Source organism: Conger conger, chromosome 3, assembly GCF_963514075.1.
Source record: "Conger conger chromosome 3, fConCon1.1, whole genome shotgun sequence".
Lineage (NCBI taxonomy): Eukaryota > Metazoa > Chordata > Actinopteri > Anguilliformes > Congridae > Conger > Conger conger.
The window spans coordinates 76,915,110-76,941,914 of record NC_083762.1 but is presented as its reverse complement, the minus strand read 5'-3'; the positions used below and the strand labels follow the sequence as shown (position 1 = coordinate 76,941,914).

The 26,805-nt window shown below is 44.1% G+C and overlaps 3 protein-coding genes across 8 annotated transcripts in view; all 3 read left to right on the top strand.

Moving 5' to 3' along the window:
* Positions 1 to 11,082, top strand: LOC133123844 (class I histocompatibility antigen, F10 alpha chain-like). 2 transcript variants are annotated; one of them, XM_061234476.1, is made up of 6 exons: positions 1 to 154; positions 9,052 to 9,297; positions 9,407 to 9,691; positions 10,260 to 10,532; positions 10,698 to 10,749; positions 10,862 to 11,081. In XM_061234476.1, the coding sequence occupies exons 1-6, from the start codon at positions 88 to 90 to the stop codon at positions 10,983 to 10,985; spliced, it is 1,047 nt and encodes a 348-aa protein (XP_061090460.1). In that variant the 5' UTR covers positions 1 to 87; the 3' UTR covers positions 10,986 to 11,081. The 2 variants fall into 2 exon arrangements, with proteins under 2 accessions (XP_061090460.1, XP_061090459.1); XM_061234475.1 differs by lacking the exon at positions 1 to 154 and adding an exon at positions 8,184 to 8,678 and having other exon boundaries at positions 10,862 to 11,082.
* Positions 11,083 to 14,482: 3,400 nt separating this feature from the next.
* Positions 14,483 to 19,533, top strand: LOC133123845 (class I histocompatibility antigen, F10 alpha chain-like). Its single transcript, XM_061234477.1, has 5 exons — positions 14,483 to 14,516; positions 17,442 to 17,687; positions 17,770 to 18,054; positions 18,610 to 18,882; positions 19,048 to 19,533. Exons 2-5 carry the CDS (start codon positions 17,558 to 17,560, stop codon positions 19,197 to 19,199), a joined length of 840 nt encoding a protein of 279 aa, XP_061090461.1. The 5' UTR covers positions 14,483 to 14,516; positions 17,442 to 17,557; the 3' UTR covers positions 19,200 to 19,533.
* Positions 19,534 to 25,942: 6,409 nt separating this feature from the next.
* myo1b (myosin IB) overlaps positions 25,943 to 26,805 on the top strand; it is a 103,123-nt gene continuing 102,260 nt past the window's right edge. For all 5 annotated transcript variants that reach the window (XM_061234723.1, XM_061234722.1, XM_061234721.1 and 2 more), the window contains exon 1: positions 25,943 to 26,192. The gene's annotated coding sequence lies outside the window, so the exon portion shown is untranslated. The remainder of the gene's footprint in view (positions 26,193 to 26,805) is intronic.

Genomic DNA, 26,805 nt, shown 5'->3' with positions numbered 1-26,805 from the left:
CGCCGCGTCTATCAAATCTGGGCACAGTCGTATCCCGTAAACCCCCCAGCAGATCTCTGCCTGGCTTGTCTCGCATTAAGTTTTGAAATGTTTGTCGTTCATCGCAATTTCTTTATTTTCTTACTCTCTGTCAATTTTCGGCACACTGACTCGGGTAAGTCGCTTTCACATACAGTATATGTCCGACTTGTTCTTTCAGACGTTTTAGCGTGGATGCAACTTAAGTTTTGAAATGTTTATTGTTCACAACCTTGCTGTGACGCGGCCCCTTTTCAATAAAATTCTCATTCTTAGCGTCGCTATCGGTTGGGGGCTATAGTACACGTTATGGTCATAGGCACCCCTATAGACACGGGAAAGTCACGGTTTAGGGACCCACGTTCCCCCGGCGATTTTTCGATTTTCCCACCAGATGTAACTCCGCTTCGTTGTACGGGAAACGCACGGTTAACGCTTAAGTTTCCTCGCTAACCCCGTAATCTCGTCTGTATATCCTCCCACTATAGGCTATAGTACATTCAATGTATGTTTTCATTTTTATTTTATTTTATCTGCACTGTAGGATAGAGATGTGACGTGTTAGCGGAGTGTTTTTAAAGTCGCTATTGGTTGCCTTCGGAACGTACACATATAGGCGTGCAATTTGGACATATTCAAGTTTTGAAATGTTTATCGTTCTTAGCAATTTCATTATTTTCTTACTCTGTGTCATTGTTCGGCGCGCTGACTCCGGTAAGTCACTTTTTGTCACTTTCACACAGGCTACAGTAGTGAATCTCGCTGAATTTCTCTTCCAAGTAGCCTACGTAACGTAGCTACAAGTTGCTGCACAAATCGCCGGGAGATGTCGGACAGTATACAGCCAGCATAACTGCAATGTTTCCCCGAATATCATGGTGTTTTCAGATTTTATTGTTTTGATGGATTTTACAATTGTGTCATGTATTGAATTGAAAAGTGAATAGCCTATTTTGCTATCCCGTGATTCTAAATGCACGTTTCGTTGTTACCATTCCGTTGTTCGTATTAAAGTTAACAGTAACGTTAATCCACTTAATAGCCTACGACTTGATTCGCATTTGAATCTCGTTCGGTAGTTCACAACTAAAACTGTATGACAACAGCTATGATCGACAGCGAAGCACAAACGAAACAAGCTGCGTAACAATAAATAATCATGCATTACAAGCCAGCCATTACTGATAGCAGGTGATTCTCTGGCATGATCACTGTCACACGCATTTTCCCCGTTAGACTTTTTTTCTTCTGGCCGTAGCTAATTGGTCATGTCTCTTGTGAGTAGCTTTTACACGGCGTTTTTTGGCGTCTTGACCATTTCATTTCTAGGTTTCAAACTACCCGCGGCATGCTAACACGAAAGTCATGAAACCAGTCCATAGTGATGTGATGCGTTGTAGCGTACTTGGCAAAACTACTTTTACTATTGGTTGTTGATTAAAAGATTTTCTGTGCGTTTTCCTTCCACTAGTCTGAAAGTAGACAAGTTATGGAAGCTAAATAGCTCAAAATCTAAAAATTGACCAGTGCATGAAAAACCGATGTTTTTTCCTGCCGTGTCTCGCCTTGAGTTTTGAAATGTTTATCGTTCACAGCAATTTATTTATTTTCTTTCTGCCGCTTCCACATACAGTAGATTGTAACCACCTTGCTGTGACACGGCCCCTTTTCAGTAAAATTCTCATCCTTAACGTCATTATCGGTTGGTGGCTATAGTACACGTTATAGTCATAGCCACCCCTATAACCCCGGGAAGTCACGGTTTGGTGATAGCCTGCGCATAACCTGCCCTGGACCAGCTGTGGACATACAGTGGGAGCAATAATTGTTTGATCCCTTGCTGATGTTGTAGGTTTGCCCACTTACAAAGAATGGAACTGTGTAGAATTTTAATCGTAGGTACATTTTAACATTGAGAGACAGAATATCACAAAATAATCCACAATAACATCATATACATTTTATACATTTAATATATTTTCACAAGTATTTGATCCATAGAACAATAGGACTTAATACTTGGTGGCGAAACCTTTGTTGGCAAGCACAGAGGTCAGATGTTTGTTGTAGTTTTTCACCAGGTTTGCACAGATCTTGGGAGGGATTTTCGTCCACTCCTCTTTGCAGATCCTCTCCAAATCCTTAAGGTTCCGAGGCTGTCGCTTGGCAACTCGAAGCTTCAGCTCCCTCCACAGATTTTCGATGGGATTTAGGTCTGGAGACTGGCTAGGCCACCCCAGGACCTGAATATTTACATTTTAGTCATTTGGCAGACGCTTTTAATCCAAAGCGACTTACAGGTGCATAGGTTCTACCACAAGTCAAAGCATCACATCCAGAACTAGAAAAATACACCTGGACTGCTGTTGTAAACATATAGTCGTCATCATAAGTGCAATTTTTTTTTTTTTTTTTTTTTTTTTTTTTTGGGGGGGCGGGGGGTTAGACAGGGATAGGGGTATCAGAAGGGGGGGGCGGGGTAAATCAGGAGGGGGGACTAAGGTAGAGTTTGAACAGGTGTGTTTTGAGTCTGCGTCGAAATAGGGGGAGGGATTCTGCTGTCCTGACAGTGGTAGGCAAGTCATTCCACCACTGAGGAACCAGAACGGAAAACAGGCGTGAACGTGCAGCTCGACCGCCAGGTGCCCGTAGAGAGGGAATCGTAAGGCGACCAGAGCTGGCAGACCGGAGTGGTCTAGCTGGGGAGTAGGGAGTGATCAGGGATTGTATGTAAGGTGGGGCAGTCCCCTTAGCAGCCTGAAATGCCAACACTAGGGCCTTGAATCGGATGCGTGCGGCAATAGGAAGCGGGGTGACATGAGCCGACCTGGGCTGACTGGTGATCAAGCGGGCTGCAGCATTCTGGACCAGCTGGAGGGGCTTGATGGCGCACGCTGGGAGACCGGCTAGGAGGGAGTTGCAGTAATCCAGGCGGGAAATGACGAGCGCCTGGACTAGGAGCTGGGTGGCTTTCTCCGTCAGGAGATGACGGATGCGGCGTATATTAAACAGAAAGAACCTGCAGGTTCTGGCAGTGGAGGATACTTGTGGAGCCAGGGAGAGGCAGTTATCAAGAGTCACCCCAAGATTCTTTGCCGTACGGGAGGAGGAAACTACAAAGTCCTCCACAGTCAGTGAGAGGTCGATTGACGGAGAGGACTTAGCAGGGATGTAGAGAAGCTCAGTTTTGGCAAGGTTGAGCTTCAGGTGATGGGAAGTCATCCATGCAGAGATATCAGCCAAGCAGGCAGAGATCTGTGTGGTGATTTGGGTGTCAGGGGGGAAGGAAATGAAGAGTTGGGTGTCATCAGCGTAGGAGTGATAAGAGAAGCCGTGGGAAGAGATAACAGAACCAAGAGACATGGTGTATAGCGAGAAGAGGAGAGGCCCAAGAACCGAGCCCTGCGGGACTCCAGTTCGTAGGGGTTGAGGGTCGGAGAGTGCGCCCCTCCAAGTCACCTGGTAGGAGCGACCAGAGAGGTAGGAGGAAAACCAAGCGAGTGCAGAACCTGTGACACCCATCCCAGCCAGCGATGAGAGCAGAATCTCATGGTTGACTGTATCGAAGGCGGCCGACAGGTCGAGGAAGATGAGGACAGAGGAGAGGGATTTTGCTTTAGCAGAGAGGAGTGCCTCAGTGACCGCGAGCAGGGCGGTTTCAGTGGAGTGGCCACTCTTGAAGCCAGACTGGTTGGGGTCATGGAGATTGTTGTGGAGAAGATAGGTGGACAGTTGGGAGCAGACCGCCCGTTCCAGGGTTTTAGCGAGAAAGGGAAGAAGAGAGACAGGCCGGTAGTTGTTCAGGGCAGAGGGATCGAGAGTAGGTTTTTTGAGGAGGGGAGTGACTCTGGCCCTCTTCAGGGAAGAGGGCATGGTGCCGGAAGAGAGGGAGGTGTTGATTAGAGAGGAGAGAAAAGGGAGAATGTCCTCAGATATAGATTGTAGGAGGGGAGAGGGGATGGGGTCAAGAGGACAGGTGGTTGGGCGGTGGGAAGTAAGGAGTTTCAGCGTGTCGGCGTCAGAGAGGGGAGAAAAGGAGGTTAGGGAGTTGGGGAGGGTAGGAGGGTCAGCAGGGGTGGAGGGTTGGGAGAAGGAATTGCGAATAGCATCGACCTTCTTTTCAAAGAAGGAGACAAAGTCATCAGGTGTGAGTGATGAGGGGGGTGGGGGGGGAGGGGGGGCCAGAAGAGAGGAGAAAGTTGAAAACAGTTTGCGGGGATTAGAGGCGGCTGCGTTAATTTTCGAGTGAAAGAAGGAAGATTTAGCTAGAGAGACAGAGGAATGGAAAGATGATAAGAGGGCATGGAAGGAAGCCATATCACTGGGGAGACAGGACCTTTTCCATTTTCTCTCCGCCGCCCGCAGTTCGGTTCGGACAGCTCGTAGAGCATCAGAAAGCCAGGGACTGGGGGGGGAGGCCCGAGCTAGTTTGGTGGTGAGGGGACACAGAGAGTCAAAGGAAGATGAGAGGGAGGACATGAGAGTTGTAGCCGCATCATCGGTAGACAGTCGAGAGAAAGACTCCGCAGATGGTAGGGAGGAGAGGATTGTAGATGAGAGGGTGGAGGAAGACAGGTGGCGTAGGTTCCGTCGACAGGTGACAGTGGATGGTGGGAGAGATGGATGGGTGTTAGAGGAGAGTGGAAGAGAGAAAGAGATGAAGGAGTGGTCAGATATATGGAGTGGTGTTACAGAGAGGTTGGTTGTTGTGCAGCTCCTTGTGAAGATGAGGTCAAGAAGGTTGCCTGCTTTGTGGGTGGGAGGGGAAAGAGTGAGGGTAAGGTCAAAAGAAGAGAGGAGGGAGAGAAAGGTAGACTGGGTGGACTCTGAGTTGAGGTTGAAGTCACCCAGGAGGATCAGGGGGGTGTCATTGACAGGTGAGGAGCTGAGGAGGATGTCCATCTCATCCAAAAAGTTCCCCAGAGGACCCGGGGGGCGATAAACAACAATGATAAACAGTTTGCACGACAGAGTAACAGAAACCGCATGAAATTCAAAAGAGGAGAAGGAGAGGGATGAGGAGAAGACACTAGATCTCCATGAGGATGAGATTAGGAGACCTGTGCCACCTCCTCTGCCAGAGGATCTGGGTGTGTGGGAAAAAGAGAAGGCAGAGGAAAGGGCAGCCGGGGTGGCCGTGTTCTCTGGTGAGAGCCACGTTTCAGTTAAAGCAAGAAAGTCAAGGTTGAGGTGGGAGGCATAGGCAGATATGAAGTCTGCTTTCTGGACGGCGGACTGGCAGTTCCAGAGGCCACCAGCCACACAGAGATCAATACCAGGGGATCTGGGAGGGAAGATGAGGTTAGAGATATTCTGCCCATGTTGGCGGGAGGCAAACCTCCTACCTGACTGGGACCTGGGGAGAGGAGAGAGGACAGGGATGGGAAGGAAACACATGGAGGGAACTAGGGAGGACAAGGGGAATACTACACAGTGGAATGAGGGCAGGCAGCAAAAACAAAATCCAACATCAGGCTCTCGGACAACCTGGATGGACACCCGTAGATAGACACCCCCGACTTTGTACGCCTGCGACTTCGTACGCCGAGGCAAGTAGCCGAGGCTGCCGCACACAGCTGCCGCTGGTGCGCTACACAACTGCTTAAATAACACTGACGCTGAATACAGAAAATGCAACCAACCCACTGCAGAACACTAATGCACACTGAAGTGAGTTCAGGTGTGCCAGTAATTATACCCTGAGCAGGGTGCAAAGTATTGGCTCCTCCTACAACAAAAGCTGTGGCCTGCCAGCCAGTAAAACAATAGCCTAACTTAATAGCCTAGCTTACCTGAGAGAAACAAACACCTAACCCAGTTTCACTGAATCTAAATAAACACCACTTGTAATAGCTAACAAACAAACAAGTACACAACAGAACACTATAATGACAACTAAACTGAATTTAGAATCAGCAAGCAAACAAATAATACTTAACTAATCCAGGAGAAAATGCAACCAACCCACTGCAGAACACTAATGCACACTGAAGTGAGTTCAGGTGTGCCAGTAATTATACCCTGAGCAGGGTGCAAAGTATTGGCTCCTCCTACAACAAAAGCTGTGGCCTGCCAGCCAGTAAAACAATAGCCTAACTTAATAGCCTAGCTTACCTGAGAGAAACAAACACCTAACCCAGTTTCACTGAATCTAAATAAACACCACTTGTAATAGCTAACAAACAAACAAGTACACAACAGAACACTATAATGACAACTAAACTGAATTTAGAATCAGCAAGCAAACAAATAATACTTAACTAATCCAGGAGAAAATGCAACCAACCCACTGCAGAACACTAATGCACACTGAAGTGAGTTCAGGTGTGCCAGTAATTATACCCTGAGCAGGGTGCAAAGTATTGGCTCCTCCTACAACAAAAGCTGTGGCCTGCCAGCCAGTAAAACAATAGCCTAACTTAATAGCCTAGCTTACCTGAGAGAAACAAACACCTAACCCAGTTTCACTGAATCTAAATAAACACCACTTGTAATAGCTAACAAACAAACAAGTACACAACAGAACACTATAATGACAACTAAACTGAATTTAGAATCAGCAAGCAAACAAATAATACTTAACTAATCCAGGAGAAAATGCAACCAACCCACTGCAGAACACTAATGCACACTGAAGTGAGTTCAGGTGTGCCAGTAATTATACCCTGAGCAGGGTGCAAAGTATTGGCTCCTCCTACAACAAAAGCTGTGGCCTGCCAGCCAGTAAAACAATAGCCTAACTTAATAGCCTAGCTTACCTGAGAGAAACAAACACCTAACCCAGTTTCACTGAATCTAAATAAACACCACTTGTAATAGCTAACAAACAAACAAGTACACAACAGAACACTATAATGACAACTAAACTGAATTTAGAATCAGCAAGCAAACAAATAATACTTAACTAATCCAGGAGAAAATGCAACCAACCCACTGCAGAACACTAATGCACACAGAATATGCTTCTTTTTGAGCCACTCCTTTGTTGCCTTGGCCGTATGTTTTGGGTCATTATCATGTTGGAAGACCCATCCACGGCCCATTTTCAGTGCTCTCACTGAGGGAAGGAGGTTGTCGCACAAAATTTCCTGGTACATGGCCCCATTCATCCTCCCCTCGATACGGTGAAGTCGTCCTGTCCCCTTAGCTGAGAAGCACCCCCAAAGCGTAAGGTTTCCATCTCCATGCTTCACAGTGGGGATTGTGTTCTTGGGGTTGTACTCAGCATTTCTCTTCCTCCAAACACGTCGAGTTGATGGCAAATAGCTCTATTTTTGGTCTCATCTGACCATATCACCTTCTCCCAGGCCTCCTCTGGATCATCCAGGTATTCTTTGGCAAACTTCAGATGGGCCTGTACATGTGCCTTCTTCAGTAGAGGAACGTTGCGTGCGCAGCAGGATTTTAATCCTTCACGGTGTAGTGTGTTACTGATGGTTCTCTTCGTGACTGTGGTCCCAAATGCCTTCAGGTGATTAACAAGCTCCTCCTGTGTAGTACTGGGCTGATCTCTGACCTTTCTCATGATCATTGATATCCCCCGAGGCGAGATCTTGCGTGGAGCACCAGACCGAGGGAGATTGGCGGTGACTTTGTGTTTCTTCCATTTTCTAATAATTGCTCCAACAGTTAACTTCTCACCAAGATGCTTGCTTATTTTCTTGTAGCCCATCCCAGCCTTGTGCAAGTCTACAATTTTGTCCCTGATGTCCTTAGACAGCTCCTTTGTCTTGACCATGGTGGAAACGTTGGAATCTGATTGATTGTGTGGACAGGTGTCTTTTCTACAGCTACATAACGATGTAACGAGTTGACACAGGTGTTTTGGGTAATGAGTTGATATTAGGAGTACTTCTTAATGGAAAACTAACTAGTCTGTGCGAGCCAGAATTATTGCTGATTGGTAGGGGATCAAATACTTATTTCATGCAAAAATACGATAATAAATGTATAAAATTTATATGATGTTGTTATTGTGGATTATTTTGTGATATTCTGTCTCTCGATGTTAGAATGTACCCATGATTAAAATTCTACACAGTTCCAATCTTAAGTGGGCAAACCTACAAAATCAGCAAGGGATCAAATAATTATTGCTCCCACTGTACGTTCCCCCTGCGATTTTTACCCAGATGTAACTCCGCTTCGTAGTACGGGAAAACCACGGCTAACGCTTACGTTTCCTCGCTCACCCCGTAATCTCGCATGTATATCCTCCCACCATAAAGGTCCTTACACACCGGACGCGTATTTTTCGCGCGAATAATTCGCACGAAAAAATTTTTTTTTAGAACTGCTGGTTTCCTGTGAGTCCTTACACACCGGACGCGAATATTTCGCCGCGAAAAAACGACGGGTTTTTTTTCGCATCCAGGAGCGAAACTTCTGAAGTTTCGCGCTGCGAATAAACGCATCAACCAATCACATTGCGTGGAACGACGTTACGACAATGTACACTACGCACGGTACAGCAAAGAGTGCCACAAGTGATCGCAGATTAGTTTACAAAACCATATAAAAATAGAAAATGGCGGACCAGTTAATTGTTTGTGTGTCTCAAAACCCCGTGTTATATGATAAGGAACATCAACAGTACAAAGATAATGACGTTAAGGACAACGTGTGGAGCAGCATCGCCGAACAACTCGGCTGTCAGGATTGTAAGCTTATGTAGTTTACTTTTGGAAGTAGAGTTGGTAGCAAGATAAAGTGTGACTTTGTAATACAGGATGTACCCAAAATCTCCTCTTCTTCTGTCGAGTGAGCAGGTAGAGGACCACATCGTCGTCACTGGATGAAGTTGAATCCATGTTTTTTTCGTTCTGAAACTTAGGCGAATCTTTTGTTTAAAAAAAAAAAAGTCTCGCATTTTCGCATCGCTTTTTCGCATCGCGTCCGGTGTGTAAGGACCTTAAGACTATAGTACATTAAATGTATGTTTTTTATTTTTATTTGCACTGTAGTATATAGAGGGTGTTTCTGTGTGCGTGCGTTTTTCCATGTGTTTTTGTTTGTTTCTTTTGCGGCGTATAGATGAGGTGCACTCCATTTTAGGCACCTACACTGCGGTGACCCGTTATGAGTTCACTTCAGTTCTGTGGCTCGATGGCGAAGCAGTTGACTCATACAGCAGCGATAGTGCGGCCATCATGCCTATGCGAAACTGGATGCGTGAAGGTGACGGCCATGATCTGTGGAACATAACCAGACGCCTCAATATGGAGCAATGGGACAGAGGCAGAACTGCCATCTTAAATGACAAAGGAATTCGAATGGCTGGTGAGTGAGTAGCCCGATATTTGAGGTTTAAAAACAAAAGTAATATATTAAAGTTAAAGTCCCAGTACATGGAGGTAACTGCAGCATTGCATACATCCGTTTGTTTCAGGTGCTGCTGTCCTGCAGGGGAGATTCGGCTGTGAGATCGAGCTAAACCCGTATTTAAGAATTACGAGGACCTTTGCACAGTTCGGATGGAATGGAGAGGACTTCCTGTCCTTCAACCTCTCCAGGCAAAAGTGGGAGGCTTCACTCGGATCTGCTGTCCCCATTGAAACCAAGTGGAACAGTGACACGGGCATCATCAAAAATATCACATTCTACTTAGACTTCCTCTGCGTGAGACATGTGATGAGAAGTTCGTCCTTCGAAGAAAAGGAGAGCCAGGAGACACGTTAGTACCATGGTCCTCCCGTACGGAATTAGAACATACTGCAGTAATTTATAATTATATACTTAGTTATTTAGCCGTTATTTAGCAGCTATACAGATGCACTGATCTTACTGTGTGAACCAGCACCCTTCCGGGTCACAGTCATCGTACCTTAGACACTTGGCTATGCTACATGCTGCTCAGTATTATAAAAAGATAAAATATTTTACCAAGATATCAGAATTTAACTTCGCAATATTTAGGGAATTATTTGAATTACTGCTATACGAAATCAGACAGCCCCAGATAGTACATATGCAAATTAAAATGTGTTTTACATGCACACTTCCAAATTATTGTTTTCATCTTCTTTAAAAAAAAATGAGGACGGTACTTTACTTAAAATGTGACCTTATTTTCCAATGTTTTTTACGGAGGAAACCAACCTTTTCAAAATGGACACACAGTACAAAGTTGTCTTGAAACTGCCTGAACATTCAAACATACAAATTCACATTTTCATCATTACCCCAAAAAGGCCTTTCCTCGTGCACAGGATATTAAGCCTCTTCCTTTTTTGCTATTTCAGCTCAGCCCACTGCTGCATTATTCGCTAAGAGGTACCGGAACACTGGGAAGGTTATTCTTACCTGCCTAGTTTCAGGATTTCGCTGCATTAACATGACAGTGGGGTTTTATCGGGATAAAGAAATCTTGGCTGAAAAAGATGGCCTTTTGTCCACTGGGATCAGACCGAACGGGGATGGGACCTGCCAGCTGAGAAAGAGCTTGGACATCTCGAACACTACTGAGGAGTCCTATAGCTGTGGAGTCCATTTTGGAAATCTGACGGACAAATGGGGTAAGCCCACCGATTATAACCTGGTTTAATTTCATGTTGATTTGCCAGACGAGATGAAATTAATAGTGCTGTGAGAACAAAATCATGACCACTATTGTCGAGTGTGGCATCATACATTAGTGTGGATGTCAAACTAACCTATTGATGTACTCTTTGCCTTCGCAGACGGGAAGATATGGGACCTGGCTGTAGACCATAGCAAGAGGCATCACTACTGGTTACTAGCACCTATAGTGCTTTTCATTTTGATGCCGATGCTCATATGGTTCACAGCTGTGAAACAGGACAAATTCACCACGGAAGTGTGACCCTCGCATCTTATCTTGCAGTCACACTGAGGGAATTGCTGCCTACATGTTGTTGCGTAGGGCGGCACGGATGGTGCAGTGGGTAGCACCGCCGCCCCACATCAAGGAGGTCCTGGGGTCAACCACAGTCCTACCGCCAGTTTAATTCCTCTGCTGATGTGATCTGGAGAATCTGCCGAAATATGGCAGGATCTGGTGCATTTTTGCATTTGTGCTCAATTATTTAATGTTATTTTTTGGTTCCTTTGTTTCGTTTTGTTTGATTTTGGGGGGGTGGGTTGTGGTGGGGACAGGTTGTGAGTATATCTGTATAGTGCTGTATAATTGATGCTTCTCATTCACTCATTCATACACACACTCACACACCAACAGCGATTGGCTGCCATGCAAGGCACCAACCAGCTTCTCAGGAGCATTTGGAGGTTTGGGTTCTTGCTCAGGGACTCTTCGACAGGCGGGATCGAAAATAAAATAATTTATTCTATTTATTTATTCATTCTTTCATTTGTTTATTTACTTATTTTTAGAATTCATATTAACAACTGCATCATTACAACATCAGCAATCTGAAAATGTTAGTGTTCTGTATTTTTGAGAATAGCCCAACTGATGACATGGGTCTCAAAATCTCTTTGTCTTATAGTGATCCTGGTCATCCCATATTTGGTCGCCAATAGGTCAAAGACTTGTAGCATAATTGTAGATGGCCTGTTGAGGACCGCCATCTAGTGCACATTTACTGTAATTGTCTAAGCATGCCTCACGACTAGAATTGTTTCATGGATAATTTTTTATTGTTTATAAACAAAATACCTCCAAACCAGTACACACGAACTCGCCTACAGAACGCAGACGCAAATGCATACACGGTCTTTATACAACCGGGGTGGGACAGGGCAAGAGTGAAGATGAAATACAGACACCGCACACAGCGAAAACACAATAAAACACGGGATTTCCGTAAAAAGCACAATATGAACAGGGGAATTGTATTCTTTATGGTATGCATAGCTACGTGTGTCTGACACAATGTGGCTGAAGATGATAAACAAATTAAATAAATGCGTTATGCAGCGTTGAGGTCACACTCATCTGTAGCAAAACTGCCTACTGCCTCGCAAAACCACATAAGCAGTGAGGAGTTGGGGGTGCCTTTTACTTCATAACTGAAGAGGCCCCCTGGACTACATCTTGGTAAGGTTTTCGGAGACCTGTGATCATTTTTGTTTCATTATTTATTTATGTTTTAAAAGAATAATAACAATGAAAGCCATAAATGGAGACATGGCACAGGAGATTAAGCCTTTTCCTTTTTTGCTATTTCAGCTCAGCCTACTGTTGCATTATAAGAGATACCTGAACACTGGGAAGGTTATTCTTACCTGCCTAGTTACAGTGTCGTGTCTAGGAAAAGACAGAGTCCAAATCTTCAATTTGTCGAAAAACATCTTCGCGAGGGAAAAGACGACACCACGGCTTTTTCTTCAGGAAAATCAGATTTTATTAGCAGCAGCGCCTGAAGTCGGATCAGCTCTCCAGAACTGAACCCCGACTGTCATTTTTACACCCATTTTATACACAGTTACTCCACCTACAACTCCTCCTCAAACCTCATTCTGGCAAATCACCCACACTGTTTTTATCGTAACTCCTCCCAACGCTCCTCCCATAACGTCATTGTGGCAAATTGCCAACGGTCCTTATGCTCTGCCAACTCTGTACAAAGTTCAGGGCGTTCTGCCAACTACGAACAAAGTTCAGGACTACCCCTGTCCTCACTTCTCCCCGCACCTGCTCTTGGCAGAGTGGAAAACAAGACCTCATAAAGTTCTGGATGCCCCCCCTCTAACACACACATCATCCATACACGTCACTCTGTATCTTTCGCTTTTATAAGACAAACTAAGCAGCAGTAATCTTTGAAAATATACAGACATACTAAACATTTGATTTAATATTCACTTCTAACATGCTTTTCTAATATACAGACATACTAAATAATTGATTAATTATTCTCTTCTAAGGGAGTAAATGTACGTTGCATTCTTTGCTCTCATTTCAACAGTTTTCACTGTGGTTTCTTGCGTTTTCATAAGCTCAGCTATAATTAGTGTTCTAGGTCAAATAGATACACTCCTGGCATAAAACATCGAGAGTCCTGGAGAAAATCAGCTGTAAAGGCATATCTCGCTTTGCCCGTGTCCTTGACCACACAGTTCGAGACGCCTCCCCCGCCCCAGCTAGCTCACAATTTAGCAGTTAATCAGTTTGGATCTATACAGGGTACATATCATACTTTAATATGTATATATTGATACACTTTTAGCATACATCATAGAGAGATTTGGAGGAACCAGCCTGCTCACTAAGGTGGAGTCTGACTTTGACTTGTGATTGTTTATCATGCTTTAAGGAGGGAGATCTTTTGTTCTGTGAATTTTGCCCTACAGCAGCTGCATTAACATGACGGTGGGGTTTTATCGGGATAAAGACATCTTGGCTGAAAAAGATGGCCTTTTGTCCACTGGGATCAGACCGAACGGGGATGGGACCTGCCAGCTGAGAAAGAGCTTGGACATCTCAAACAGCACTGAGGAGTCCTATAGCTGTGGAGTCCATTTTGGTGCGTGGAAATGTTATTAAAACCTCAACAGCTTGAGAATTAATAAAATGACATCTGATCACAACATACTTAACCCCTTAAGTCTCACCGGCCCAGGGTTTTGCATTCATTCGTTTTTTTATTATTCATTTTTTCAGGGTGCAAGGGGGGGCTTGCATGTGAAACACACTTTAATTTGCATATGTACTTTTATATGGCTCTCTGATTTTAACAAAGTGTATCATTATAAATTACTGCACTGTGTTCTAATTCCGTAAGGGAGGACCATGGTACTGTGATGAATGGAGTTCTTCTGCCACGCCCACGTAGCCTAATTCAGCGCACCCGACTGGACTAATTGTCCTGCAAGACAGTAGGACTGGTTAAATAAAAGCGGGGCTCCTTTGTGAGGTGGGCGGTGTGTGCGCTGGGACTCCAGACCCCTAAGGGCTCTGCCGTTTCTGAAAAGCGGCTGCGAAGATTATAAGACGTGATCAGAGACTGAATTCTGCGGGGTGCCAGATAAGTGTTCCACGTTACCTGCCTTGAGCCGCTCCGATTGCTCTCTCCTGTTCTAATTTGGTATTCTAATGTTTTAGCTTGACGACTGCACTTAGCAAGATCTTTATTTTATCATTTTATTAGTCAGGGTACAGCTTAGCCCTTTGGCCACGCCTTTTCTGTTGCCAAAGGCTTGCTCTTTGCGTTTCCTATATTTCATTAAATACTTTAAAAATGAGAAGCGAAGCGCGGAAGCGTCACGTTAGGGGAGAGTGTTTTTATAGTCGCTCTTGGTTTGGTTCGGAGCGTACACGTATAGGCGCGGCTATGACTATCTCACTTCCTGGTACCAAAGGCTTTCTGGCTACATTGCATTTGCTACATTCTAGAAACCGACTGACCACTCCCACTGACGTGACGTCACGTTAGCGAGGTATTTTTAAAGTCGCTCTTGGTTGCCTTCGGAACGTACACATAGGCGTGCAATTTGGACATATTCAAGTTTTGAAATGTTTATCGTTCATAGCAATTTCATTTTCTTGCTCTCTGTCATTGTTCGGTGCGCTGACTCGGGTAAGTCACGTTTTGTTCACACAGGCTACAGTAGTGAATCTCGCTGAATTTCTCTTCCAAGTAGCCTACGTAACGTAGCTATAAGTTGCTGCACAAATCGCCGGGAGATATCGGACAGTATACAGCCAGCATAACTGCAATGTTTCCCCGACAACATCCCGAATATCATGGTGTTTTCAGATTTAATTGTTTTGATGGATTTTTAAATTGTGTCATGTCTTGAATTGAATAGTGAATAGCCTATTTTGCTATCCCGTGGTTCTGAATGGACGTTTCGTTGTCATCATTCCGTTGTTCGTATTAAAGTTAACGGTAACGTTAATCCACTTAATAGCCTACGACTTGATTCGCATTTGAATCTCGTTCGGTAGTTCACAACTAAAACTGTATGACAACAGCTATGATCGACAGCGAAGCACAAACGAAAGAAGATTTAGCTGCGTAACCATAAATAATCACGCATTACAAGCCGGCCATTACCGACAGCGGGGGATTCATTGTCACACGCATTTTCCCCGTTAGATTTTTTTTCTTCTGTCCGTAGCTAATTGGTCATTTCTCTTGAGTAGCTTTTACACGGATTTTTGGCGTTTTGACCATTTCTTTTCTAGGTTTCAAACTACCCGCGGCATGCTAACGCGAAAGTCCTGAAACCAGTCCATAGTCATGTGATGCGATGTAGCGAATTACATCGTACTTGGCAAAAGGAACTACTTTTACGATTGGTTGTTGATTGAAAGCGTTTGTGCGTTTTCATTTCACAAGTCTGAAAGACATGATATGGAAGCTAAATAGCTCAAAATAAAAAAATTGACCAGTGCATGAAAAACCGATGTTTTTGCCTGCCGTGTTTCGCCTTGAGTTTTGAAATGTTTATCGTTCATAGCAATTTATTTATTTTCTTTCTGCCGCTTCCACATTCAGTAGATTGTAACCACCTTGCTATGACGCGGCCCCTTTTCAATAAAATTCTCATTCTTAACGTCATTATCGGTTGGTGGCTATAGTACACGTTATAGTCATAGCCACCCCTATAAACACGGGAAAGTCACGGTTTGGTGATAGCCTGCGCATAACCTGCCCTGGACCAGCTGTGGACATACAGTGGGAGCAATAATTGTTTGATCCCTTGCTGATGTTGTAGGTTTGCCCACTTACAAAGAATGGAACTGTGTAGAATTTTAATCGTAGGTACATTTTAACATTGAGAGACAGAATATCACAAAATAATCCACAATAACATCATATAAATTTTATAAATTTAATATATTTTCACATGAAATAAGTATTTGATCCATAGAACAATAGGACTTAATACTTGGTGGCGAAACCTTTGTTGGCAAGCACAGAGGTCAGACGTTTGTTGTCGTTTTTCACCAGGTTTGCACAGATCTTGGGAGGGATTTTCGTCCACTCCTCTTCGCAGATCCTCTCCAAATCCTTAAGGTTCCGAGGCTGTCGCTTGGCAACTCGAAGCTTCAGCTCCCTCCACAGATTTTCAATGGGATTTAGGTCTGGAGATTGGCTAGGCCACTCCAGGACCTTAATATGCTTCTTTTTGAGCCACTCCTTTGTTGCCTTGGCCGTATGTTTTGGGTCAGTCATGTTGGAAGACCCATCCACGGCCCATTTTCAGTGCTCTCGCTGAGGGAAGGAGGTTGTCGCCCAAAATTTCCTGGTACATGGCCCCATTCATCCTCCCCTCGATACGGTGAAGTCGTCCTGTCCCCTTAGCTGAGAAGCACCCCCAAAGCGTAAGGTTTCCATCTCCATGCTTCACAATGGGGATTGTGTTCTTGGGGTTGTACTCAGCATTTCTCTTCCTCCAAACACGGCGAGTCGAGTTGATGGCAAATAGCTCTATTTTTGGTCTCATCTGACTATATCACCTTCTCCCAGGCCTCCTCTGGATCATCCAGGTATTCTTTGGCAAACTTCAGACGGGCCTGTACATGTGCCTTCTTCAGGAGAGGAACGTTGCGCGCGCAGCAGGATTTTAATCCTTCACGGTGTAGTGTGTTACTGATGGTTCTCTTCTGGCTGTGGTCCCAAATGCCTTCCGGTGATTAACAAGCTCCTCCTGTCTAGTACTGGGCTGAGCCCTGAGCTTTCTCATGACCATTGATATCCCACGAGGCGAGATCTTGCGTGGAGCACCAGACCGAGGGAGATTGGCGGTGACTTTCTGTTGCTTCCATTTCCTAATAATTGCTCCAACAGTTGTTAACTCCTCACCAAGCTGCTTGCTTATTTTCTTGTAGCCCATCCCAGCCTTGTGCAAGTCTACAATTTTGTCCCTGATGTCCTTAGACAGCTCCTTTGTCTTGGCCATGGTGGAAACGTTGGAATCTGATTGATTGTGTGGACAGGTGTCTTTTCTACAGCTACATAACGATTGACACAGGTGTTTTGGGTAATGAGTTGAGATTAGGAGTGCTTCTTAATGGAAAACTAACTGGTCTGTGGGAGCCAGAAGTATTGCTGATTGGTCAGGGATCAAATACTTATTTCATGCAAAAATACGATAATAAATGTATAAAATGTAGATGTTGTTGTTGTGGATTATTTTGTGATATTCTGTCTCTCAATGTAAAAATGTACCCATGACTAAAATTCTACAGTTCCATTCTTTGTAAGTCGGCAAAATCAGCAAGGGATCAAATAATTATTGCTCCCACTGTACATTCCCCCGCCGATTTTTACCCAGATGTAACTCCGCTTCGTAGTACGGGAAAACCACGGCTAACGCTTAAGTTTCCTCGCTAACCCCGTAATCTCGCATGTATATCCTCCCACCATAGATTATAGTACATTCAATGTATGTTTTTTATTTTTATTTGCACTGTAGTATATAGAGGGTGTGTCTGTGTGCGTGCGTGCGTTTTTCCATGTGTTTTTGTTGTTTGTTTCTTTTGCGGCGTATAGATGAGGTGCACTCCATTTTAGGCACCTACACTGCGGTGACCCGTTCTGAGTTCACTTCAGTTCTGTGGCTCGACGGCGAAGCAGTTGACTCCTACAGCAGCGATGGCGCGGTCATCATGCCCATGCGAAACTGGATGCGTGAAGGTGACGGCCATGATCTGTGGAACACAGTCAGACGCCTCAATATGCAGCAATGGGACAGAGGCAGAACTGCCATCTTAAATGACAAAGGAATTCAAATGGCTGGTGAGTGGTATATTTGTACATTAAAGTTGAAGTTCCAGTACATGGAGGTAACTTCAGCATTGCATACATCCGTTTGTTTCAGGTGCTGCCGTCCTGCAGGGGAGATTCGGCTGTGAGATCGAGCTAAACCCGTATCTAAGAATTAGGAGGACCTTTGCACAGTTCGGATGGAATGGAGAGGACTTCCTATCCTTCAGCTTCTCCAAGCAAAAGTGGGAGGCTTCACTGGGATCTGCTGTCCCCATTGAAACCAAGTGGAACAGCGACACGGACATCATCAAAAATACGTCATTCTACTTAGACTTCTTCTGCGTGAGACATGTGATGAAAAGTTCGTCCTACGAAGAAAAGGAGAGCCAGGAGACACGTTAGTACCATGGTCCTCCCTTACGAAATTAGAGCATACTGCAGCAATTTATAATTGTACACTTTGTTATTTAGCCGTTAGCAGCAATACAGATGCACTGATCTTACTGTGTGAACCAGCACCCTTCCTTGGCTATGCTACATGCTGCTCAGTATTATAAAAAGATGAAATATTTTACCAAGATATCAGAATTTAACTACGCAATATTTAGGGAATTATTTGAATTACTGCAATACAAAATCAGAGAGCCATACAAAACCCCAGGGAGTACATATGCAAATTAAAGTGCGTTTTACATGCACGCTTCCAAATGATTGTTTTTTTTTTTTTGCTTTTTTTTTTTTAAATTGAGGATGATACTTTACTTAAAATGTGACCTTATTTTCCATTGGTTTTTATGCAGGAAAGCAACCTTTTCAAAATGGACACACAGTACAAAGTTGTCTTGAAACTGCCTGAACATTCAAACATACAAATGCACATTTTCATCATTACCCCAAAAAGGCCTTTCCTCGTGCACAGGATATTAAGCCTTTTCCTGTTTTGCTATTTCAGCTCAGCCCACTGCTGCATTATTCGCTAAGAGATACCTGAACACTGGGAAGGTTAATCTTACCTGCCTAGTTTCAGGATTTCGCTGCATTAACATGACGGTGGGGTTTTATCGGGATAAAGACATCTTGGCTGAAAAAGATGGCCTTTTGTCCACTGGGATCAGACCGAACGGGGATGGGACCTGCCAGCTGAGAAAGAGCTTGGACATCTCAAACAGCACTGAGGAGTCCTATAGCTGTGGAGTCCATTTTGGAAATCTGACGGTCAAATGGGGTAAGTCCACCGATTATAACCTGGTTTAATTTCATGTTGACTTGCAAGACTAGATGAAATTAATAGTACTGTGAGAACAAAATCATGACCACTATTGTCATGTGTGGCATCATACATTAGTGTGGCTGTCAAACTAACCTATTGATGTACTCTTTTCCTTCGCAGACGGGAAGATATGGGACCTGGCTGTAGACCATAGCAAGAGGCATCACTACTGGTTACTATGGTTACTAGCACCTATAGTGCTTTTCATTTTGATGCTGATGCTCATATGGTTCACAGCTGTAAAACAGGACAAATTCACCACAGAAGTGTGACCCTCGCATCTTATCTTGCAGTCACACTGAGGGAACTGCTGCATACATGTTACGTAGAGCGGCACGGATGGTGCAGTGGGTAGCACCGCCGCCCCACAGCAAGGAGGTCCTGGGGTCAACCACAGTCCTACCGCCAGTTTAATTCCTCTGCCGATGTGATCTGGAGAATCTGCCGAAATATGGCAGGATCTGGTGGATTTTTGCATTCGTGCTCAATTATGTAATGTTATTTTTTGGTTCCTTTGTTTCGTTTTGTTTGATATTGGGGGTTGGGGTGGGGACAGGTTGTGAGTATATCTGTATAGTGCTGTATAATTGATGCTTCTCATTCACCCATTCATACGCACACTCACACACAAACTCCGATTAGCTGCCATGCAAGGCACCAACCAGCTTCTCAGGAGCATTTGGGGGTTGGGGGTCTTGCTCAGGGGCTCTTTGACAGGCGGGTTTGAAAATAAAATAATTTATTTTATTTATTCTTTCATTTATTTATTTATTTATTTTCAGAATTCATATTAACAACTGCATCATTACAACATTAACAATCTGAAAATGTTAGTGGTCTGTATTTCTGAGAATAGCCCAACTCTGATGACATGGGTCTCAATATCTCTTTATGTCTTATAGTGATCCATGGTCAGCCCATATTTCGTCGCCTATAGCTCAAACACTTGCAACATTTCATCGCCTATAGCTCAAACACTTGTAGCATTTCGTCGCCTATAGCTCAAACACTTGTAGCATTTTGTCGCCTATAGGTCAAACACTTGTAGCATTTTGTCGCCTATAGCTCAAACACTTGTAGCATTTTGTCGCCTATAGGTCAAACACTTGTAGCATTTCGTCGCCTATAGCTCAAACACTTGTAGCATTTCGTCGCCTATAGGTCAAACACTTGTAGCATAAAAAGGGGCGACATGGCTCAGGCAGTAAGAGTCGTCATCTGGCAGTCGGAGGGTTGCTGGTTCGATCTCCTGCCCGGGCTGTGTTGAAGTGTCCCTGAGCAAGAAACCTAAACCCCCCAAATGCTCCTGACGAGCTGGTCAGCACCTTGAATGGCAGCCAATCGCCGTTGGTGTGTGAGTGTGTGTATGAATGGGTGGATGAGAAGCATCCATTGTACAGCGCTTTGGATAAAGGCGCTATATAAATTCTCATTCTAATTCTAATACAACTCTTTATTTCCTCAACTCTTTATTTCCTTCCCCCCCGACACCCAAGTCACCAGACAGATCTCTGCCTGCTTGGCTGATATCTCTGCGTGGATGACTTCCCACCACCTGAAGCTCAACCTTGCCAAAACTGAGCTTCTCTACATCCCTCTCCGTCAATCGACCTCTCACTGACTGTTGAGGACTTTGTAGTTTCCTCCTCCCGTACGGCAAAGAATCTTGGGGTGACTCTTGATAACTGCCTCACCCTGGCTCCAAGTATCCTCCACTGCCAGAACCTGCAGGTTCTTTCTGTATAATATACGCCGTATCCGTCATCTTCTGACGGAGAAAGCCACCCAGCTCCTAGTCCAGGCGCTCGTCATTTCCCTCCTGGATTACTGCAACTCCCTCCTAGCAGGTCTCCCAGCGTGTGCCATCAAGCCCCTCCAGCTGGTCCAGAATGCTGCAGCCCGCCTGATCACCAGGCAGCCCAGGTCGGCTCATGTCACCCCGCTTCTCATTGGCCTCCGCTGGCTTCCTATTGCCGCACGCATCCGATTCAAGGCCCTAGTGTGGGCATTTCAGGCTGCTTAGGGGACTGCCCCACCTTACATACAATCCTTAATCACTCCCTACTCCCCAGCTAGACCACTCCGGTCTGCCAGCTCTGGTCGCCTTATGGTTCCCTCTCTACGTGCACCTGGCGGTCGAGCTGCACGTTCACGCCTGTTTTCCGTTCTGGTTCTTCAGTGGTGGAATGACTTGCCTACCACTGTCAGGACAGCAGAATCCCTCCCCCTATTTCGACGCAGACTCAAAACACACCTTTTCAAACTCTACCTTAGTCCTCCCTCCTGATTTCCCCCGCCCCCCCCTTTCTGATATCCCTATCCTCCTTGTCTAACCCAAACAAAAAAAAAAAACAAAAAAAAAAACAAATGCACTTATGATGACGACTATATGTTTAGAACAGCATTCCATGTGTATTTTCCGAGTTATGGATGTGATGCTTTGACTTGTGGTAGAACCTATGCACTTTGGATTAAAAGCGTCTGCCAAATGACAAAATTTTAATTGTAATGTAAATCAATGCCAACCATTTACCATTACAATTGTAGATGGCCTGTTGAGGACTCAAATACCACCATCTAGTGCACATTTACTGTAATTGTCTAAGCATGCCACACAACTAGAATTTTCATGGATAATTTTTTCATTGTTTGTAAAATGTAAGTTCACTCTCCGATTGAGAGTTTATAATTGCTGCTGCTGTTATAATTGCTGTGAAAATAAAAAGTAATAAATTCCAGATATACTACTATCGCTCTTTTTATATTTTTTTAATACCATTTTAAGGTTTGAGAATCTTTTGTGAATATATGCGTGATTACTGCCGGGTGTTTTAAATATTGTGAATTTCCCAAGGGAGAGAACAAATTGATTGGTTGTTCTCATATATAATAATAATAATAATAATATATTCTAAAAATAAGAAAAAATATTATGAATTTTCCAAGAGCTAGAACAAAGTGGTTGTTCTCATATATAATTAAAATAAATAATAAGACGAAATTGGAAAACATTAAGTTCCATTAACATTTATTTTTATTTCATTTATTTTATTTTTCTCAGTTCTTTTATTCAGTTTTTGGGGAAAAGCAAATGCAACGAAGAAAGGTTGATCTTATGATGTTGACGAACTGCTCAGAAACATTAGATAAGATTGTGACTCCCTGGACCATATGTTCAAACATTTGAAAATAAATAAATAAAATATATTTATTGATGAATTCATAAATAATTATTTTAAAAAAGAATGTGTGGCCAGATAAGACTTGAACATTTAAACCTGATTGCTTGGAGAGTGTTGAGGCAGTGTTGAGGCAGTGTTGAGGCAGTGTTGAGGCAGTGTTGAGGCAGTGTTGAGGCAGTGTTGAGGCTGTGTTGAGGCTGTGTTGAGGCTGTGTTGATTGAGAAAGAAAAGAGCCCAGGCTGGGGGAAGAAAAAATTAGATAAAAATATGTACCGACAACATTTTAATCAATGGAGAATTGAGTCGCAGAGGCATCAGGACAGGCTTGGCAGAAGGAGTGAAGCTACCAGGAAGAAGCAGAGAGGGGTGCCCGGGAAGGAGGAGCTTCCCAGTGACGCAGAACCAAGCTGCCCTGCCCTCACTGAGAAACCACCACCTTATTCTGGAGCTTCCCCTGCTGGAGGAATGTACCCTGACATTGAGGAGGTCCAAATGATGGTAAGTCAAGTAAATCAATCTGACACTTCCATTACAGATGGAAGGACGACTCAGAAAAGGGACTTTATCAGGCCAGCTGAGCACCTCCTGTCCTCCCCACCAGAGGGACACCAGCAGCCCTTCCAGAATTCAACACCCCTCCATGCAAAGTGCCTGTTCATTACAGAGTGATGACCTACGCGACAGCCAGCTGTTTGGAGGAGGATCCATGGCCCATCAGGAACCTTGCCAGAAGCAAGAGCGCCCCCTAAAGGCCGGAACTGGAAAAGAGACTTTTATCCTATTGTACCAGACCCATCAACAATACTCACTAAAATCCCACCTTCAACAACCCATTACACTGTCATAGACTTGTGCTCATCATTTTTCTCCATCACCTTACATGAACAATCCCAGGCCCTTTTTGCCTTCACCTACAGAAGGCAGCAATACACTTATTCCAGGCTGCCACAAGGACACGTGGAATCACCAAGTGTGTTCAACCAAATTGTCCGACAAGATCTCTCCGATTTCGCCCGGTCCAATGGGAGCACACTCATTCAGTATGTAGATGATCTCCTACTCTGCAGCCCATCCAAAGAAGCATGCGAGCAAGACAGCAGAGCTCTCCTTACATGTGTCACACGCTGTGGACTCCATGCTATCCAGGGAAAAAATGCCCTAACCCACCAAAGAGTTTCTGGCTACAAAGTTTTGTTGACCCAACCACACATCACGATCACTCACTGGTGACCACTCTCATGACCACTCGATGGAGAACCACACAACTGCAAAGCCACAGTTGAAGTGGACTCGAGCCCTAGACCTGGTCTGTTTACAAACCTCCTCAGTACCCCAGACATGACTTTGTTTGTAGACGGCTCATCATTTATTGACCCCGACATCAAAATAGGAAATCAGGATTTGCCATCGTCACTCAACACTCCCCTTTCACTTACCACTGTTGGAGTACTCAAGGAAATAAAACTACCATCAAAGCTAGCTGTGATGTAATAAAATATAAGACCCTGTTTCCCAGGGCAATGTGCACGTGGATGCTGCAGCTAAAAGAGCTGTTGACCTACCATCTTGGCCTGGATACAGGAATTTACTTTGGCAGAACTTCTGGAGGTACAGTAGTCTCCCTCCACAACTAAGCAAGAACTCTGGAGATTCAGAGGTTGCCCTAAGGATCTTGTCACTGACATATGGCGCCACAAGTACACGGGCAAAGTTATTGCCCCAAACCCCCTGTTGCCACTCCTATGCAGATTGGCTCACGGTGTGTGCTGCTCTGCAAGGGGGGAGATTATCCGGAACATTAAAACATTTTTGTTTTTCTCCAAATTTAACCGAAACAGTTACCAATTGGATTTCACACAAAGACTCCAGAGTGAAGATGAAATACAGACACCGCACACAGCGAAAACACGATAAAACACGGGATTTCCGTAAAAAGCACAATGTGAACAGGGGAATTATATTCTTTGTGGTACGCATAGCTACGTGTGTCTGACACAATGTGGCTGAAGATGATGAAGCAATCTCTCTGAACATGAAAAGCACATAACTAAGAAAAAAATTCAGTAAGTTCAGGGGTCCCAGACTGAGTCAGGTTCAGTAGATAGACCTGCCCACGGAAAAATTGCCTGCAAAACAAATGAAAGCTTGGATAATCCATTTGAATGTGAACCACCCATCTCTACACTGACATTGACAAAAGAATAACATCACATAAATCGACGAAAACTCCCGTTGTGAAAGCTTGCTTCCCTGGAGAAGATTTTGTAGTTAGGAGTACATAAAACTTCACATCGTTGGTTGTATCGCAAGTGATTTTTTTAGCTGTCTGTGAGGAGAACGTTGTAGGCTACGTTGATAGAATTGCGATATCCTTGAGCAAATTATCAGTTCGCTGAACTGAGGCAACGTTAGCCTATTTGTGAAAATGGCTAGTCGGACACTGGGTGGCTGCCCATTCTGTCACACAGAAATTACATAACGTAGGGAATATATTCAATCTGTAGACCTATGTTGCTCTATCTGCTACCGCTAAATATTTCATTTTCATTATTTTGACTCATCAGTCCAGAGAATCTGCTGCCATTTTTCTGCACCCCAGTTCCTGTGTTTTCATGCAGTCGCTTGGCCTTGTTTCTACGTCGGAAGACCACTTCTGATCAGACTTCTCCGCACAGTAGATGGATGTACCTGGGTCCCACTGGTTTCTGCCAATTCTGAGCTGATGGCACTGCTGGACATCTTCCGATTGTGAAGGGAAGTACGCATGATGAGTCTTGCACCTGTAAGCATGATGTTTCCGTGGGCCACCACTGCGTCTACAGTCCTCAACGTTGCCCGTTTCTTTGTGCTTCTTGAACAGAGCTTGGACAGCACATCTGGAAACCCCTGTCTGCCTTGAAAGACCTTGCTGATGCAGTATAACTACCTTGTGTTATGTTGCTGTGCTCAGTCTTGCCATGGTCTATAACTTCTGACATCAAACTGTCTTCAGCAACCTCACCTTGGAAGCAGAGATTGGCTGTTCCTCACCCATTTTTAACCCTCCTGCACAGCTAATTTGTTTCAGTTAATGATTGTGTTTCAACCTACATATTACATTGATGATCATTAGCTCCTGTTTGGTATAATTGGTTAATCACACACCCTACAAAATGCCTCCAAAATCCCTGACTTTGTGCAAGTGTACCTAGAAGAATTGATGCTGGTTTGAAGGCAAAGGATGGTTGCAGCAAATAGTGATTTAATTTAGATTTTTCTTCTGTTCACTGACTTTACATTTTGTTAATTGATAAAAAATTTACTATTACAATTTCTATTTTTGAAAGCATTCTTACTTTGCAGCATTTTTTCACACCTGCCTAAATCTTTTGCACAGCACTCTACTTAATTTAATATTTGAGTAGTGTGGGAATTGACATTGCTGAAAAGAGGAGTTATTTTGTTTTTGTTGTTTCAAAATGTTTCACATTTTAGGTTTTATTTCATACCAATCTTCGCATTCCATTACTTTAAAACGAATTGTCAAAAAACTTTTCACAGCAAATATCCTTCTCCAAAGACTCCTTATAAGTTTACAAATGATCAATCTGTACTCGCAGATAAATAAATAAATGTTGACCTATGTAGCGTAGCTGTGTACTTAAAAAAGGCCACTTGCGTCCCAGTCGGTTCTATGGTTAGGACCGAGCAACGATATGGGAGAGCGGTCTTTCAATAGCGACACAAGAGGGCGCTGTTGTATTGTCGAGTCTTGTGTTAAATTATTAGCTCGAGTTGGATCAAACTACGAAAAGGAGTTCGGGCGTGCTTTCGTGGAAGGTGATTAGGGGAGCCTAGCCTTATGAAACGCTGACTACTGCCACTCCCTACGCCAGTGGACCCGTAGTCTCGATCCGCCCTCGCAGCTCATTGAAACTCTGTCGAGCTGGATGAGAGACGAGCCGACGCGCATTCTCCCGGATCTCTGAAACAGCGGGGAAGGGATAAAAGCGGACACCCGTTTTCATTCTGAAGTCTGACACGGGATTGCACGTTTTCTTACAAGGGATTGGATTGAAAAGGGAATTAAACTCGCATAAAGAGGCAAGTGCAAACTTTCTAAAAACTTTTGATACCCTTCACCCCTGATATTTTAGTCAACACCAGAAACTGGATTTGCAACGCTTCGCTCAGTCTCGATGATTGCAGTAGTGGTTGCTTACCGATTAAGTTAGCGATTGCTCGATAGGCTAATACTTTGATTTTTCAAGGACATTGACGAAATCGGCTACAACATGAGTCTCTCGCGTGCGTCTCTACAGTCTAAACTTGATAGCTGCCTAAACTCAGTTACCCAGCTGCTATTAGTTCATAGGGTTTCGCTTCGATGAAACAGAAAATATGCAGGGTATTGTGATACGTACTTTCTAGTATTTCATTTGAGTTTGCATACATGTTTTGATGTTTTAGGTATTAATGAAGCTTTGAAAAAAACTTCACGCATTATAGTCCGACGTCGCCTTCAGATTTTGGCTCATTGTTCGTGTTTCTTTCTAAAAAATCAATTTTGCCGGCTGGCGTTTGAACACTCATTGCACATTCTCAAAATCCACATGCATAACTGGGACGTAACTCATGTAAAGTAAGATTAGCCTATATTTAATTAGATTAGCCTATGGAAGTGACAAGATTGTTCGCAAGTGCCAGCTATTGTCAT